At 40.1% G+C, this 17,260-nt stretch overlaps 2 protein-coding genes across 2 annotated transcripts in view; both read left to right on the top strand.

Moving 5' to 3' along the window:
- Positions 1–6,477: 6,477 nt before the first annotated feature.
- bmp15 (bone morphogenetic protein 15) lies at positions 6,478–9,703 on the top strand. Its single transcript, XM_079600968.1, has 2 exons — positions 6,478–6,981; positions 7,846–9,703. Exons 1-2 carry the CDS (start codon positions 6,636–6,638, stop codon positions 8,652–8,654), a joined length of 1,155 nt encoding a protein of 384 aa, XP_079457094.1. The 5' UTR covers positions 6,478–6,635; the 3' UTR covers positions 8,655–9,703.
- A 5,312-nt stretch (positions 9,704–15,015) lies between these two features.
- Positions 15,016–17,260, top strand: part of leap2 (liver-expressed antimicrobial peptide 2) — a 2,247-nt gene continuing 2 nt past the window's right edge. The window contains exons 1-3 of the mRNA XM_079599441.1: positions 15,016–15,170; positions 15,598–15,764; positions 16,247–17,260. The exon at positions 16,247–17,260 is cut by the window's right edge and continues 2 nt beyond it. Of these exons, the coding sequence (XP_079455567.1) occupies positions 15,102–15,170; positions 15,598–15,764; positions 16,247–16,286 (276 nt within the window). The 5' untranslated portion in view covers positions 15,016–15,101 and the 3' untranslated portion in view covers positions 16,287–17,260. The remainder of the gene's footprint in view (positions 15,171–15,597; positions 15,765–16,246) is intronic.

Genomic DNA, 17,260 nt, shown 5'->3' with positions numbered 1-17,260 from the left:
AACAACAACATTTATGTGCATATTCCTTCACAAACAGGGTTTATTCAGACTCCAAACTCAACATTGTTTGGTTGATTCACAACCAATGAAATGTTCCTTCACAGGCCACATTGCATATGGGTTGTGCTCAGTCTGTGGAAGCAGAAAAGGCCACCACAACTTTGTGTACTTTAAAAGGAAGAGACTTCAGTCAACAAAATATGAATGATTTGTTCACTTAAAAGAGTCATTCAACATGCAGATTAATTCATGGACTACTAATATAGCACAGTTCTTAACAGTGATGCTGCTAACAGACCCCATACACAGATCGGGAATATAACGGTAAATGAAGACGATAATGGTAATAGAGAAGTGTGTAAATACATGTAACATATAGAGCTCTAACTGAATTACAGCTGATTTCAAGTGTTGTTTACATTTAAATAAGCATCAACATTCTATGTAGTTCAGCAGCTTGAGTTGATATTTGAAATCAACACAACTGTCCCTGAAGCCTTGAAGCCTGTTCTCACAACTCTACAATTTGCTAAGTTTCGAAAATTTGTCCAATTTGGAAAGTTATTCTTGAATTATCATCATGGAGCAGCGTCGCCCGAGAAGAACCAGGGCTCTTCCCACACACCTGAGTGGATTCTCTTCCACTCCAGACCCCTGTGAAGCTCAAAGTCCCAGCGGTTTGGAGGAGCGCTACCTGAAGAACGCCGCTGCCCTTCCTGAAATCCGTCCAGCAGCCTCAGTCTCTTCAGTGAACGCGTGTCAGCAGGAAGGGCCCGTCTCCATCCACGGCAGCAGTGTGCAGGCCTACCAGGACATTTACGGTTCTGTTGCGGAGCCCACGTTGAAGACTCGCTCTGGTCGGTACCGTCCCTACAGTCTTGAGCTGGGCCTGACGATCAAGCAGCAGCTGTGGGAGACGCTCAACTGCCCTTCACTGGTGGAGACGCAGCAGCCCGATGGACATGTCCTCGTCACTGAGAGCTTCTCCACACCCAGCAGAAGAAGCTTCGCTCCACAAATCCACGTGGACATCAGTGAAGAGCCCCTGCCCGAGGAACCCCGAATTAAGAAGCCCAGACACTGAGTCATCACAGTGTCACATGAGGCTGGAGCATCACACGTGGGACCTACGAATATAAATGCTGTGAGTAAGTTCACACTTTGTGGAGTAAGTTTTATTTTGTACAGTGAGTGTTCTGCACATTGTTGTGTGGTTGTTAGGATGTTTTCAGTGGTTGTCAGTGCATTGATATGCGGTTGTTCTGAGTGTTTTCACACTTTGCTTCTTGGTTGTCAGGATGTTTTAGGTTTCTTGTGTGTTGACATGCGTTTGCTAAGGTTTCTGCGCGGTTATTAACCTGTTTTATGTGGTTGCTGGACTCTTCTTTCTGGTTTTCATGCATATGGTTGTCAGAACACTTTGAGCAGTTGGTTGATATGCGGTTGTTAGTTAGATTAGGGTATAGGTCCCTCACAAGGTTTGCAGCTTGACGTGCTGTGAGGGCTTGTGTACATCATGCTGAGAGCTACGCCATTGGTACTTCACAACTACTGGTAGGGTCACCCATAGTGGACAGTTCTCAGCTGAGATGCCAGACGAAGACAAACCACCTGATTGAACAGCAGCAGATTGACATGCATGATGCTCCTGGCAGAAGATGACTTGTAAATGGTAAAAATGGTAAATGGACTGCATTTATATAGCGCTTTTACAGACCCAATGGCCACCAAAGCACTTTACATATTGCCTCACATTCACCCATTCTCTCACTCATTCATACATACACCGACGGGTGTCTGAATGATAAATAATGTTATAGATAAGTTATAGTTGTGGACTTGTGACAACTATAACAACAGAATTGCCTTAATGGAAGAATATTGATTATGTGTGGAAGTCATCGATGGAAGCAAATGTTCAACCATACAGAAGGTAATGCAGAATGGTTTCATATTAGCAAATTCATAATTCTATATTTTTTAGTTTAAAAGAGGACATTTCAAGCGTTATATAACGTTATATATATTTCTCCTATCTGCGAGGCTATCGCTTACACGGTTTCATTTTTGAGACGCGCTCCAGTTCACGCCACGGAGACCTGTTTGTTTTATTTTATTTTACAAAAGCACAACGTTTTCTTGTCATTGTGAGTTTACACAAATGCGACTGATATATTATTCTTTTCTGTATGACCAGAAATTATTTTAAGTATATTAAGTTGTTTCCACTGTTGATAGAGCTACTTGTGGTCCCGGACTCCCAGCCAGCCCAACACTTCATCACAACTTCACCATTCAGCTCGTCATCCATAACTACATCAAGGTCAGGAGTTGTAATTGATGATCAATTGAACTTTACAGACCACATTGCTAGAAGTGTCCTGCAGATTTGCCTTGTACAGCATTAGGAGGATCAGGCCCTTCCATTTAGAGCATGCTACACAACTCCTTGTCCAAGCGCTTGTTCTATCCAGACTGGACTATTGTAATGCTCTCCTGGCAGGTCTCCCAGCTTGCTCTGTCAAACCTCTGCCACTGATCCAGAATGCTGCAGGTAGAGTGGTCTTTAACGAGCCGAAGAGAGCACACGTCACTTCTCTCCTCACTAAATTGCACTGGTTGCCAGTTGCAGCTCGCATCAAATTCAAGTCACTGACGTTTGTCTACAGAACAACCACTGGCTCTTCTCCTGTCCTGTCTTATGTTCCCCTTGTCTTGTTTGGACTTATGTCATTTCCTGTCTTGTACCATGTTTTGTAGTCCCTTGTAGTTTTTCTTGTTTATTAGGCTCTACAGGTGTTTCTGATTAGCCACGCCCCCTTGTTATCTTGTTTAGCTTGTTAGTCTCTGTATTTAAACCCTGTGTCTTGTTTCAGTGTTTGTGGGTTCTTGACTTTGTAATGTTGTTTGTTCAGTTCCTGAGTCCTGGGCCACAGTTTATGTCTGTCAAGTTCTGAGTCTGTTTAATTAAAGCTGCTGCACGTGGATCCTGCTTCGTCCTTTGATTCAATCTACAGCGTTACAGAAGAACCCACCACAAATGGATCTAGCAGCAGCTTTGGGGAGTCTCCAGCCAAGAAGGCGGCCACACCTGATTCTGGTTCCCAGGATGGCCGCTGCCATGTCGCCTGAGAGATTGTCCCTGGCCAAGATGGCCGCCGCCATGCCTGAGAGATCGTCTACGCCAATGATGGCCGCCGCCGCATCGCCTGAGAGTTTGCCTCCGGCCAAGATGGCCACCGCCCTGCCTGAGAGATCGTATACGTCTACGCCAATGGTGGCCGCCGCCACGCCTGAGAGATCGTCTCCGGCAAAGATGGCCGCTGCCAAGCCTGAATTTGAGCCCTCAGCAGAAATAGCCGCCTTCACGCTTCCTGAGCCTCTTTCTGTTCCTGAGTCTTAGCTTCTTCACGTCACGTCTGCCGATCCAGAGACTGCCCGCGTCGCGTCTGCCGATCCAGAGACTGTCCGCGTCGCGTCTGCCGATCCAGAGACTGTCCGCGTCGCGTCTGCCGATCCAGAGACTGTCCCCGTCACGTCTGCCGATCCGGTGTCTCCAGACAAGATGGCCACCGCTGAGCCGGTGTCTGTTCCTGAGCATAATCCCATAGCTGCCCTCAAGAAAATTTTGGGAGGGGGCAGTGGGTCCCCTGAACTGACGTCTCCGCCCTGGCCGCCCGAACTGTCTGGTCCTCCCTGGCCACCCGAACTACCTGGTCCGACCTGCTGCAGTCTCCAGGCCCTGTTCCACTCCACGGGCCAGGCCCATCCCGCCCCCGGATCCGCCTCCGCTCCACCACCCTCCTTGACTGTTTCCTGAGGAGCATCTGGAAGCCGCTCCTTAAGTGGGGGGCCTCTGTTATGATTCCTGCCTTATGTTCCCCTTGTCTTGTGTGGACTTTTGTCATTTCCTGTCTTGTACCATGTTTTGTAGTTTTTCTTGTTTATTAGGCTCTACAGGTGTTTCTGATTAGCCACGCCCCCTGTTATCTTGTTTAGTTTCTTAGTCTCTGTATTTAAACCCTGTGTCTTGTTTCAGTGTTTGTGGGTTCTTGACTTTGTAATGTTGTTTGTTCAGTTCCTGAGTCCTGGGCCACAGTTTATGTCTGTCAAGTTCTGAGTCTGTCTAATTAAAGCTGCTGTACGTGGATCCTGCTTCGTCCTTTGATTCAATCTACAGTGTTACAGCTCCTTTTTACATAAACTCATTATTTCAGACTTGTGTGCCATCCAGAAACTTGCGCTCTGCAAGCGAACGTTGTCTTGTGGTGCCATCTGGGCACAAAATCTCTTTATCGGACCTTAACCATGACGGTTTCCTGCTGGTGGAATGATCTGCCTAACTCCTTGCTGAGTCCATAGCAATTTTCAAGAAATGGCTGAAGACGCATCTTTTTCGGCAGCACTTGATCCAGTAATACTAACACTTTCTCTCTTCTATTCTATTTATTAAAAAAACAAACTTTACATGTAGGCCTACTGCGTTAGATTAAACTGAGAAGGGTCATAACATTTTGTACAGTTCGTTTAACTACTTCCATTGTTCTCATTTGTAAGTCGCTTTGGATAAAAGTGTCTGCTAAATGAATAAATGGAATGTAAATGCAGTAAGAACGCTCCACACAAAACTAACACTTGGATATGCACCTAATAATAGAGAACATTTATCTAGGTTAACGTTAGAGCGAGCGGCCATACCAGATGGATAAGTCCTTTTCATGTTTAAAAAATCATGCATTTTCTACATATATAGGCTACCGCGAGAAAGCGCTACGCCAGTTTGAAAAAGGCGAGGTGGTAAAAGCATAACCAGCGCAGAGCCATCTGAACCAGCGTAACGAGAGAGGGGACCCCACTAAGGGGGATGCAGAGATGTTGCTGCGTCTTCATATTAACATGTCTGATTGTTTAAATGATCAGCCCTCGTGGGGCCCCTTAAATTGCGGGGCGCCAGGTAATTGCCTGGCTTGCCTGCCCTATTGCGACGCCTCTGGATAGTAATTTAAGTATTTTATTTTATTTTCAGAAACTAACTAGGAATTCATTTCTTAAATCATTAGAAATTAATAGGTTATGGGGGAAGATGCCCTTAAGAACAATGTGCATTTACTTTCAAATTGTAACATATTCAGATTTATATTTTTTACTATGTAAATCACAAATTGACACAGAAAACGTTGATATTAAACAGATCAATCTTTTCCAGAGACATGCACAAAGTTATATCAGTTAACCTAAAAAATCTGTTTTTACTGACTATAAGTCTCACAAACATTTAGGCCTACTCAAATTAAATTACAAAATTAAGAGGAGCATATACATTTATTTAATATGATAGGATTAGGCTAAATCTTCAGCTGTTGAGTCACACTGTATTATTGTCATTTATGGAAGTCAGTGTGTTATGCATATTTTTACTAATCAATCACTTTTAAATTTCACAAAGTAATGTTTAAACATTTTATGTATAGCCTAATTTTGAATGATACCTCTTTAAATTTGTTTGTAATTAAATATTGATTAGGTCCGAACCTTTTTCAACACAATATTCTCTGTCAATTGATTCCAGTATGAATAAATATAAGGCAAAGACACATAGTTTCTTTGAAATAACGCTCTTATTGATCTATTTTGTGAGTTAGGGGAAAAACAAATATTACCTACATAAGAACTTAGGCCATTGTTGAATATTAAGTATTTTCTGATGTCTAAACAGGCAAAGACACAAAGTTTCTTTGAAATAACGCTCTTATGGATCTATTTTGTGAGTTAGGGGAAAAACAAATATTACCTCATAAGAACTTAGACCATTGTTGAATATTAAGTCTTTTCTGATGTCTAAACAGCATACAGATTTCAGGAGATATTGCATCAAAAAACTTTTTGCATAGTCCCCTGGTGTTACAGGAATCTTATAATGTGCCAAAAACTTACAGTGAAAAGAAAACAATTTAAATGAAATAACTGTTCCACCAATATGATGCCATTATCAAACCAATATTTCAAAAACAATGATTTACGTTTATATAGCCTAATACATCCTTATTATTCCATATATAATACGTATGTGGTGAAAAGTTGAGCTTGAAAATCAAGGACAACGATAAAAAGGCCTGGCGATGAAATTCTTATAATTTGACTGGTATTTTGTGATGTTATAATTAAAAATTAAGAAGAAAATTTAAATTACCAACGTAAGCATATGGGGATAAAGTTCCAAAGGGAGTAAGGATTTCTAACAACCTGACTAAGCCAATTTACTTTAAATTTATTATTTAACGTTTCAAAATCCAAGAAATGTAGGCCACCATTTCATATTAATTCATAATTGTTTTCTTTATGTAATGTATTTTGTTTTTCCATATAAAGTCAAATAGATTTCTCATAAGCCATTGATTTAATTTAATTTTTGTTTTTTTCAAAGATAGGATTGACATCTAGTAAACACCTTTTGTGTAGGCCAAAGTGACACACGCAACTTTAAGTTTGATAGGTGATTGAGCATGACGTCACGCGATTAGAGGCGCACCAAAAGGTTGTCATCGTCAGGTGATGTTTAGTTTGAATTCCGCCCGCTGATTGTCTTAGACGATGGTAGCCTTCCAGGTGCCACTCGTCCGTACGAGGGGCTGAACATGAAGGCTACCTGCAGTCACAACTGTCTGAGACTCTGCGTACTGTCGTGTTTGTTTGTGCTGCACATATTTACGCGCGTGGCCGGAAACATGTCTTCTCCGTCACATTTTGGCGTCGCCAGCAGAGAAGTTCGTCGAAATCGACACCCAAAACAGAGGAACTCTTATTTTAAACCTCTCCTAGAAAGCCAAACTGAAGATGAAGGTATGCGTCTGATGTTAAGTCTATACAGGATAGCGGCGGATGCAGATGGACGACCAAAGCAGCTCAAGTTATTTGGATCCAACACTATAAGGCTGCTCAAAGCGTCCTCCACTGAAAAGCACTTTCTCCCAACCTCAAATGGTAAAGCACTCTATCTTATCTCATACACGTCCATTACAAGTACATCTAGACATACTTTTGTTTTTATTTGCACCCTTAAAAATATAATTGGCATCTATTGTTCAATGAAGAACATTTACCATCAATGGAACCTTCCACCATTGCAAGGTTATTTATAGTGACATTTTCTGTTTTGTTTTTAAGATTATAAATGTTTTAATTCACACTTCACTCTTAAAGGGATAGTTCACCCAAAAATGAAAAAATTGTCATTACTTGCACTCTCAAGTTGTTCCAAACCTTTATGGGTTTCTCTCTTCTGTTGAACACAAAATATATTTTAAAGAATGTTGTTAACCAGACAGTTGATGACTTCCGTTGATTTCCATTGTATGAAATGGTGATTATAGGCCTAAATGATGGCAAAGTTTTAAATTTTTGGTGAACTCTCACTTTAAAAAGTTATTTATTGACATCTAATGTTCCATGCATATTATCAATAGACGTTTATTGAAATTTTCCATTCCACAAAAGGTTCTTTATTGTGGAAAAGGGTTCTTTAGGTTTTGAAAGTGTTCTTAGTAAGAAAATTATATTATAATATTGCATTGCTTTGAAAACATCCTTTTGGAAACTTTAATTTTAAGAGTGATAAGAACAAAAATGGTTATTTTAAGAACTGTTCACTGAATGGTTCTTATATCGCATTGCTTTGGGGAAACAAAAAACCCTGCTGGAACCTTTATTTTTAAGAGTGTGCTGTGCACATTAGCCCTTAAAATAGTATCATAACTATTAGATGTGTTTTTTTGAAATCTAGGCCCATTGTCTGATGATTTTTTTTTTTCATTTTCTCTCTCCTATCTGTAAATCCTACTGGACTAGACCTTCAGTATAACTACACAGTGAAATATGAACTGAAAAACCTCTTGTTGGACAAACTGGTGAAGGCGTCTTTTATGCATCTGAGGTCTCCTGTGTCATCCTGTCATCCTTTTATTTGTGAGGCAAGGGTCACGTCTCTTCAAGATCTTCCTGAAGGTAACCATGTCATTATGGGTCCTCGAAGCCTGTGGACCGAATCGGATGTCACAAACCATGTGTCCGAGTCAAAAGATGGCCAGGTATCCCTCTTAGCCCATTATCGATGCACTAAACCAAAGAATGCCGGGTCCATTACACATCGAAAATGCTTCCCACCTCAACACCATCTTCGAGCTCCTGTTTTGCTGCTCTTCTTGGAAGAGAACAAGCAACCTGGGGAATGGGGGAAGTACTTCACACCCCTTTCCCACCCCAGGACCCGCCGGTCTCAGGAGCCTGGGAGCATCGTCTCTGACATCCCCAACTACAAGCAAGGGTCGAACAGCGTGGCCAAAAACCAGTGCAAGCTGCACTCCTACCACGTGACCTTCAAAGATTTGGGATGGGACCATTGGATCATTGCACCCCACAAGTACAACCCTCGTTACTGTATGGGAGACTGCCCTCGTATCCTGCATTATGGCTACAATTCGCCCAACCACGCAATCATGCAGACTTTGATCAGCGAGCTTGGTGTGTCAGATATCCCGATGCCCTCTTGCGTTCCTTTTAAATACAAACCTATCAGTGTGCTGATGATGGAGAGGGATGGAAACATAGTGTATAAAGAATATGAAGATATGATTGCAGACTCCTGCACCTGCAGATGACTTTGGGCTTGGGGTAGGATCGGGAAAATAATTGAATGGTGCTAAAGGACAATGTGAATTTGAACCAGCACAATAGAAGAACTCAGCCGAAAGGAATGGTTATATTGGGTTTGATTTGCCTGTAGCCTTGCTTGCGCATTACTAAGAACATTCACACAGCGAGGTTTGTGTTAGAGTTGATTTGTGGAGAGTGATCAATTCAGTCTCACCTCTCACGGTACAGACTTTTTAGGGATCTAGGTGTGAATAACTGGATTCTGATTGGTGAATGAGTGACTATCATGTAATGTTTCTTTTCTGCTTACTCTTGTCTATGTCTATGTATGTTCTTTGTTTCTGTCTGGTATGTATTAATGTGACATCTTTTGTAATGTATTTATGGAGGGGGAATGAAATAGGAGAATTTTGGCACTTTATTGAAGACACTTTACTGAAAAAAGGAAAATTGAGGAGGAAAAAAAAGCACGAAAAAGCCCTGTCTGTTGATTTAGGCCATAGAGTTGTTGCTGTTTCTCTTGTCTGCCACATTTGTATCCTCTTTCTGAAAGCACAGATTTTGCCCATCTTTGACAAAGGGCCTGGCCTTCGAAAAGCAAGTGGAGAAAATAAGCAGAGGCTAATTTTGCACAACCTCAGTGAAGGCATGCAGTAAGTGTATAAATGAGACTTGTATAGATGTATTTCTTAGAGGAGAAATGTCCATGCACCTAAATGAATGTTTTAATGTTATATTGAAAGATGTTGAAATAAAATAGTTATTTTGTAAAAAAAGAAAAAAGAAAAAAAAGAAGAAAGCAAACGTATAAAATGCTTGTTGTGTGGTCATTTTGTTTGGTATTTCACTTATGTTTAGATTTGGTCAATAGGAGTCGCTCTCTCCCAGCTGTTTCTCTCGGCTCTAGTAAATGGAGATGGCAGGAATGCTGGTCTGAACTGGCTTCTTTGATGTTATAGAGTTTTTCTGGTGTAAAATTAGGGTGAAAGTTCATTTAGAACCTTATGCAAGTGTTCAGCTGCTATGCAATTAAAATAAATTCAGTTGACAGCTCAAACATGCATTTTAGTCTGTGAAACCAGGGAATACTGTTTAAAGGTTTGGTGTCGGTAAGATTTGTTTCAATGTTTTTGAAAATAGTCTCTTATGCTCAACTAGGCTGCAATTTGAAATAATCTTTTCTATTTTAATATATTTTGAAATGTAATGCATTCGAGTGATGGCAAAGCTGAATATTTCAGCAGACATTACTCCAGTCTAAATACAAATTTAATAAAAAATGTATATTAATAGAAATCAAATTTTCTCATGAATAAGTATTAATTTCTTTCAAAACAATTTTGCTGAACCAAAATTTTTGAACGTATATGGATGAAAATTCTACCAAATGGTGAAAACAATTAAATGTGATGCATTGAGTGAATTTTTAAACAACAAGCATCTTAAATTTGTTTATATAAACTTTAAAAAAAAAAGCAATATCTATCTAACCCATTATTGTTGTTGTAGCATCCACACTTTGTTGGTTACATTTCAATGTACTCATAATCAACCTAAAGACTAATGGCTTTTACAGTGGTATAATGGCATCTTTAGACAACAGGTATTCCAGCTGAACCGATACATCAATATCTAAAAAATGTATTTGACGACATATTAGGAAAATATACTTTATATTTTGTGCTCTTTAATCTGCAGTTTGATGGGCAAATTAATCCCTGTGGTTCTTGAGTTATTTACCGCTCCTAGACAAAACTATTTAGACTTTTAATTGTTTAAATACACTCTTGACAAGTAGAACACGGTGTTAATTCATAGAAAAAACACAGCAAGCCAAACAGTACATAATATAACTATAAACTAAAGCATGTACCCTAGCAAACTTTTGGCCAGTGTCACAGACAAGGCTTAGTCAAAAATTAAAGTGTATGCTGGAGCTGTCTAAACAGAAAGTAACTTGCTATATTTTAAGATATGCCAGTGCCATTGTCTTTCTTGCACAGCAATATTCACATCAGTAATGTTTTTTTCTTTTCTAAAGCACATATAAAAGCTACTTAAATGTCCTAATTGACCTAAGGCCCAATGGTAGAACTAATCACAACCACAAAAAACAATCAAGATATCAGAGAAACAATCAGCAGCACTGTCTGAAGGTCTCCAATGAAATAAAGGAAGACACAGTGTAGCTTCCCTTATTGATACGGTTCAATCGCATTGCTTCAGTCTTTAGCTGACGCTATGGGGAAACTCCTTTCTTCCGAAAATGCTGAAGCCTGATTTAATCGCTTATGTGCAACTGCACAAACCTCTGGCGCTTCAGCCCACCAAAATGGTGGGGCTACCCATCTATATAAGCAGGCTGAAAATGCAATTTTCTCAGAATCTTTCTCCTGTAGTGCAAAGATCTCCTCGAGCTGACCCTCACCCCAGAAGTGGAGCTCCATCGTGAGTATGACCAGGGGCATGAACGACATCAGCGGATGAGGGATTCGTGACTACGGACGATGAGGACTGGCTGATCGACTTCAATGAGGAATTATCAACTCAATCCAACCCGGTACCTTCATCATTGCTGTTTTGGAACAGTACCATTGACTGTATAAACTATGAACTATTCTATGTCAATAACCCTGCGCCATCTCCGCAGAAGCCCTGCTATGACGTCGTGCCACAGGTCGTGTTTCCACCCGCAGTGTCAGTGCGAGAGGATCCTGAGGCTTCGACTCCGGCCTCGGATCTCTTCGCTCCATCTCGGCTCCGTATTGGCTCCTCCCACCTTCAGATCCTCCGGAGACCCTCGGACTTGCGGCTCCACCGGGTTCCTCCTTCCTGCTGGCTCCCCCTTGGTCAGTCGTCCCCCTTGGGCTGTCTTCTACACCCAGTTCCTACGGCTGCAGCGCGTTCCTCATTCCCCTCTGTGTCACATCTGTCCTCCTTCACACCGGCCCCACCTCAGCCCTTGGGTAATCTGGCTCCACCTTCATCGGCTATCCATCTGCGCCTGTAGATCCATCGGCCTCGTCTCCGTCGGTCGTCCCCCAGCTGTCGTCAGCCACTACACCACCTTGGCTCCTCACTCCCTCGACCCCACCTAGGGCTGTCGGCACTGGGGAGCTCTGTGTCTGTGGACTATTGCCATCGCCGCCAGGGGATCGTCGCCGTCCTCACATCAATCCTCCGTCACCGTCTCCTGTCACCAATCCTTCGCCAGCTGCTCGTCCACCTCCGAAGCCCCCTCCCTCACCTCTGCTACTACGGCACGAGGTCGTGCCTACTGGGAGAGGGTGTTCTGTCACCATTATGTTCAGTTTAGTTTCATTATGATGAACTTTTAGTATCATGTGTTCCTTTGTTCACTTTTCTCGCTCCTCATTATTAGTTCATTCTGTTCAGGTGGATGTCATAAATCATCTTATTTTAATCACTATTTGAGTTCTCCCTTCACAGTCTGTCATTGTTCGGTCAACGTTGCTTTTAGCATGTGTTGCTCTGTCTGTCCGTTTACCCTCATCTTCAATACATTACGTGTTGGAACTTAATCTTAATCTGGAAGCTTAATCTTCATCTTCATCTGCCTTCCTGCAACCACCCGTGACGTCCTATATGTTGCGTCATGTCCAGTTTAAGATTCATCCACTCCTAAAAAATCATGCAAAAGCAACAAACTGTTACTTGACATGTCGATCAGACCATTTTTTTTGGAGAAGTGGACAGCTCTTGGTCAGGTTAATCAGAAAAGGCAAAGGTCCAGCTTGCCTATAAAAACAGGATATTATCAAATAGGAAGAACATCAACAAAGCATCTCACCCCCAATTATATCAACTCATTTTGTCACTGCATGAGGAACAGAAGTTGGAACTGAACTACATGAGTCACAATTAAGGCTCCTTTATTACACAGAGATGTTTTGCGAAGTGCAGGGCAGGTATAGTGGATGGAATGAAACTGGATGAATCTGCTGAGGCCCTTTTCTCCTCATTGGCAACTGATAATTGTTTCGGTTCCCGGTGGGATGGTGTACTTGGTCTAAAATCTTTTGACTAAGTGCCAAAACTGACAAAAAAAACAAATGGGGACAGGGTCCTTGACCCTTAGCACTGAGGGAACACCCTGATGAATGGCTATCATTTGATTCATAAAGAGAGATTATTGTTAAGGGAAAGGATATATCCTTCCCCTGAAGTTGAACTCCTAAATGTCTTCTTAAGGCTGCTGGTGGAAGGAATTTAGTTTCTTATCTTTTTCAAATGATAGAATTATCTATTGTTGTGCATGGTCTGTTGTGCATGGAGTACACATTATCTCCAACAAAAAAAAACATCCTCAAGGTTTGTTTATCAAATTGATGTAAAGTGATTTCACTTGCATTTCAAACTTCTAAATCTATGCAAAAGTATTTTTTGACACCACTTTATTTTGATGGTCCCTTTTGAACATTCTGTTGACTAGAAGTAACTTTGCAACTACATGTCAACTAACTCCATTAGAGTATTAGACTGTCTGCTTAATATCCGTTCTGTATTGTAATGCTCCCCTAATAGACATTCTACTGACTATAAATAACTTTGCAACTTATGTCAACATGTCAACTTACTCTAACCCTAGCCAACTCTACTAACACTTTAATGAGAGTTAGTAGATATGTAGGTGCAAACATAGATCATATAAGTCAACAGAATGTGTTAAAGGGACCATCAAAATAAAATGAAACCCTTTTTTCAGTGTTCATAAGAAACAGTGACCCTCAGAGGAGTCACGTCTGTGCAGATGGTGTTGGATACAGATTTCCTGGTAGAATTGCACAGAAAAGCCCACTGAACTTTGGAAGCACATGGTTGGTGTTTCTGTTCACCTCATTTAAGGCTGATTACACAACGCTGCTAAATAGCTAAAGGCAATTTTTCATCAAGCTAAGTTTACATTTCAAATACTGCAACGTTTATGTTTGCAGTGGCCTAAATCACACACGTTGTGTCCTTATAGTTTGACAATTCAAGTAATACCTTAGCATCTCTGATTGTGTAAATAGAAAAAAAAATAGTAATTTTCTCAGCTTTTCATTAAATATACACTACTGTTCAAAGTTTGGGTCGGTAAGACTTTTTAATGTTTTTGAAATTAGTGTCTTATGCTCACCAATGCAGCATTAATTTGATCAAAAATACAGGAAAAACTATTTAAAAATGTAATTTATTCCTGTGATGGCAAAGTTTTCAGCATCATTACTCCAGTTTTCAGTGTCACATGATCCTTCAGAAATCATACTGATTTGCTGCTCAAGAAACGTGATGATACTTATTTTAGCAGGATTCTTTGATGAATTGAATAAAATATAGAACACTTTTGTGACATTATAAATGTATTTACTGTAACTTCTGATCAATTCAATGTGTCCTTACACAAGTGATCCCAAAATTTTGAATGGTACTGTATCTACCAGCATAAAGAGGAAAGGCCAGTCCTCAAAGTGTGTAGTGAGCAGATTGCCGTGCTTGACCTCAATAAACACTTAACCTGAATAGATTTCATGCAATGTTGATCTGAACAAGAAGAAACTTGCAGATAAGCTTAACCTTGAGCTCTATCACAATACTATGACGAACACAGCGAGCATGCTAAAAATGTTTAAAACAAGACCACCAGCTTATGAAATAGTACTGGGCATTATTTACATGAACTGACAATCCCAAGATGACAAGCACCAGAACCAGTAAACACCATGAGTCAGTGTGGAACCTTTGTGATGAGCTGGATCAGAGGCCCGACTCATATCTGACCCGCTGCCATCTTTGCTGCGAATTGTTCACAATCTTTTTTTCCCTATTTGTTTTTTGTCCATTTTTTTTATCCTTTATTAAAACACAGCAGACTCTCTAATCAGTCATTTTTATTTTTCAAGGTCTCTGTGCACGTGTATATGATAAAAGGGAGACAGAAGAGCTATGCCAAAGGAATGTTGAAGAAACAGGATGGGAAATGTTGATTCAGAAGCCATAGAATCTGATATAAATCGTCTTATTTACATCGGTGAGTATACCATTGCATAGCTGTCTAAATTATACAGTTCAACAAACTGTGGTGAAACTGCAGATTTACATCATTGAACTCTAAAATGCTGACAAGCACATGTCCAAAAGCATACAGTATGTCTGATTTTTGTTCTTATCTTTCATTCCTCTCGTTCTTCCTTATCCTTTGCTTCTCTCAACTTTGGCTGCATTTTCTCCCAGAGTCCCAGAGGACATCAGATTATCCCAGTCACAAACATTAAGCAAACAAATGCCACATCTGGCAATGAAAAAGCAGAGAGAGAGGGGGGGAGAGAGAGAGAGTGAGTGGAATGAGGGAGAGGCAGTCGGTCTCTTATGCTGACTGGAGGGTATATAAGACAGTACATCTTCTCTGGCATCAGTGTCTCTGTTACAGCAACTGAATCTACTCATTCAGCATGCAGGATCACATTCACAGAGGGGCTCTTCTAGCCTGGTGCCTGGTGTTTTTGGTGATTGTCCAGCAGGTAATTATGATTATTATTATTTTTTTCATTTTTAATATTTAATATTTACAAAACAAATTATTTCATGGCTCTCTAAATTATTGACTTTTACACCATCTCAGTTTGAGGATATTTCTGTTTGTGTGTTAATTTTTTTACTTAAGTGGAATTCCTTTAAAAAAAGAATAGTATTAAAATAATATTTTATATATTCTTATGCTATTGTTAATTTTTTTTAATTATTGTTAAATGGTGGAACCATTTTAAAGGAGCTACAATGCTGATTTGTTTTAAATTCACTTGTATTCGTTTATTTAGATTTTGTTGTTAAATTGAAATGACATGATCAAACTAATAGTCAAACTCTTGCAGAAAGGGTTGTATAATTTTATGAAATGGATATTAAGTTTTATTAGTGTAGAGCTCATTTACGCATTGTGTGTTTCAGGTGACCTGCAGCCCTCTGCCACAGTTGGACACACCCTCTTCTGTGCAGAAAGTTCAAAGGTCACTGAAGAGAACTGCTCGAATGACCCCATTATGGAGGATCATGGGTACTAAACCTCACGGGGCCTACTGCCAGAACAACTATGAGTGCTCGACAGGAATATGCAGGTAAATGCATCACTTAAAGTTACCTTGACAAAGGTGAAAAATGGACAGTTGTAAAAAAAAAAAATTTGTGATTAAAATTTTTGTGAAAAAAGTTTATTGTGATAGTATTGCGGTGTTTATTAAAAATAATTTATCTGTTCACATTTTTTTTAAATCCACATGCCCTCGTAATCTTTAACCAAAATAACTTCCCCTTCCTCTTGCAACAACATCTCTCCTCTTCTCTGATGACGTGTTTACTGGCGCGAGGGTGGGACAACCTGTCACTCACATTAGATCAAAACCAAATTAGATTATGTTGTTTCCTGTTCAAGAAGCTATTTCACGTCACAATAGGGAAGAAAATACGATTGCAACTTCCTTTTCATGCCGACTTTAAACATTAAAAGTTGTTTTTTTCTTGCTTGCAGTACTTTCAGACTTTTAAACAAGAAATGTGAGAACTATATTAACTGATTATTTATGTATCTTTTCATCCACAGGAGAGGCCACTGTTCCTACAGCCAACCGATTAATTCCTAAAATGAAGACTCCGTCTTTCCTCTCTGATCTGACGTTTTTACACCATCATGCATGACAAAAGCTTGATTCAATGAGCAACAGGGGCAACTGAATGTGCAGTTAATCATCAGTTAGATATAGTTAAGGCTAGGACTGACTCCTCTAAAGCCACAAAGGAGGCAATAGGTAATGTTCTGAAGATTGGGCTTATCATAAGGTAGGCTACATAACGTGGACTTTTTCCTCATAACCTCATAACCTACATGCACAGTGTATTGCTATATACAGGAAGCATTATTAGTGAGATTCGAATTACATTTTTGATGGACTGATGTGCTGGGAAGGTGATACAGTATATTATGACGAATGGGCCAGATTCCCTGAACCAGATTAAGTCCAGTCCGTGTCCTGGATAATGAATATACCTGGAGTAGAGTATGGCCCTTGCCACTAACAGCTCATCTCAGGACTAAGCTCAGTCTAAACATGGAAACTGGTCTGTAGTATTAGATCATGTTACTTGAAAGCTATATATGCAAGTGAAGGCAAGCGTAAACCGAGAAGTGCCTTAGCTCAACTGAAAAGCCGTTGAACCAAAGTTAGTCTAGAAAAGGGACAGAGAAAGTGCAAAGGTTGCCATTATTGATCGTGTCTAGATATTATTAACCATTTGCCTCCATCCTTTGCCTTTGTTTGTGTGCTCACATTTGTAGTATTTAATTTAAGACTCATTTACCTTTCACTATTTATGTTGTTATAAGTGTCTCATCTCACGATTTCCAAGCATCATTTCAATATTGGATTACTTATTTATTGTTTTTCTCTTTTCATTTTGTATGATTCAACAGTCCATCTAAAGCTCCATTTTTATGTATCTGACCACCGGTATATATATCTCTATAAGATGTAATATTTACTGTACTGTAACTCTATATGTGCATGTCTCATATGAGTAAACTTTGGGGTTCTGAAATAAAAACGAGTTCCGAGAAAAT

This window comes from Phoxinus phoxinus (assembly GCF_949152265.1).
Source record: "Phoxinus phoxinus genome assembly, chromosome: 2".
NCBI lineage: Eukaryota > Metazoa > Chordata > Actinopteri > Cypriniformes > Leuciscidae > Phoxinus > Phoxinus phoxinus.
Note: the sequence above shows the minus strand (reverse complement) of the source record. Positions and strands in the feature narration are given on the sequence as shown.

Excerpts from the sequence above, each read along its gene's own strand:
- bmp15 (XM_079600968.1), top strand. The coding sequence starts at position 6,636 with ATGAAGGCTACCTGCAGTCACAACTGTCTGAGACTCTGCGTACTGTCG. Across the intron at positions 6,982-7,845 it reads CTTTCTCCCAACCTCAAATG|ACCTTCAGTATAACTACACA; the intron begins GTAAAGCACTCT and ends CTACTGGACTAG.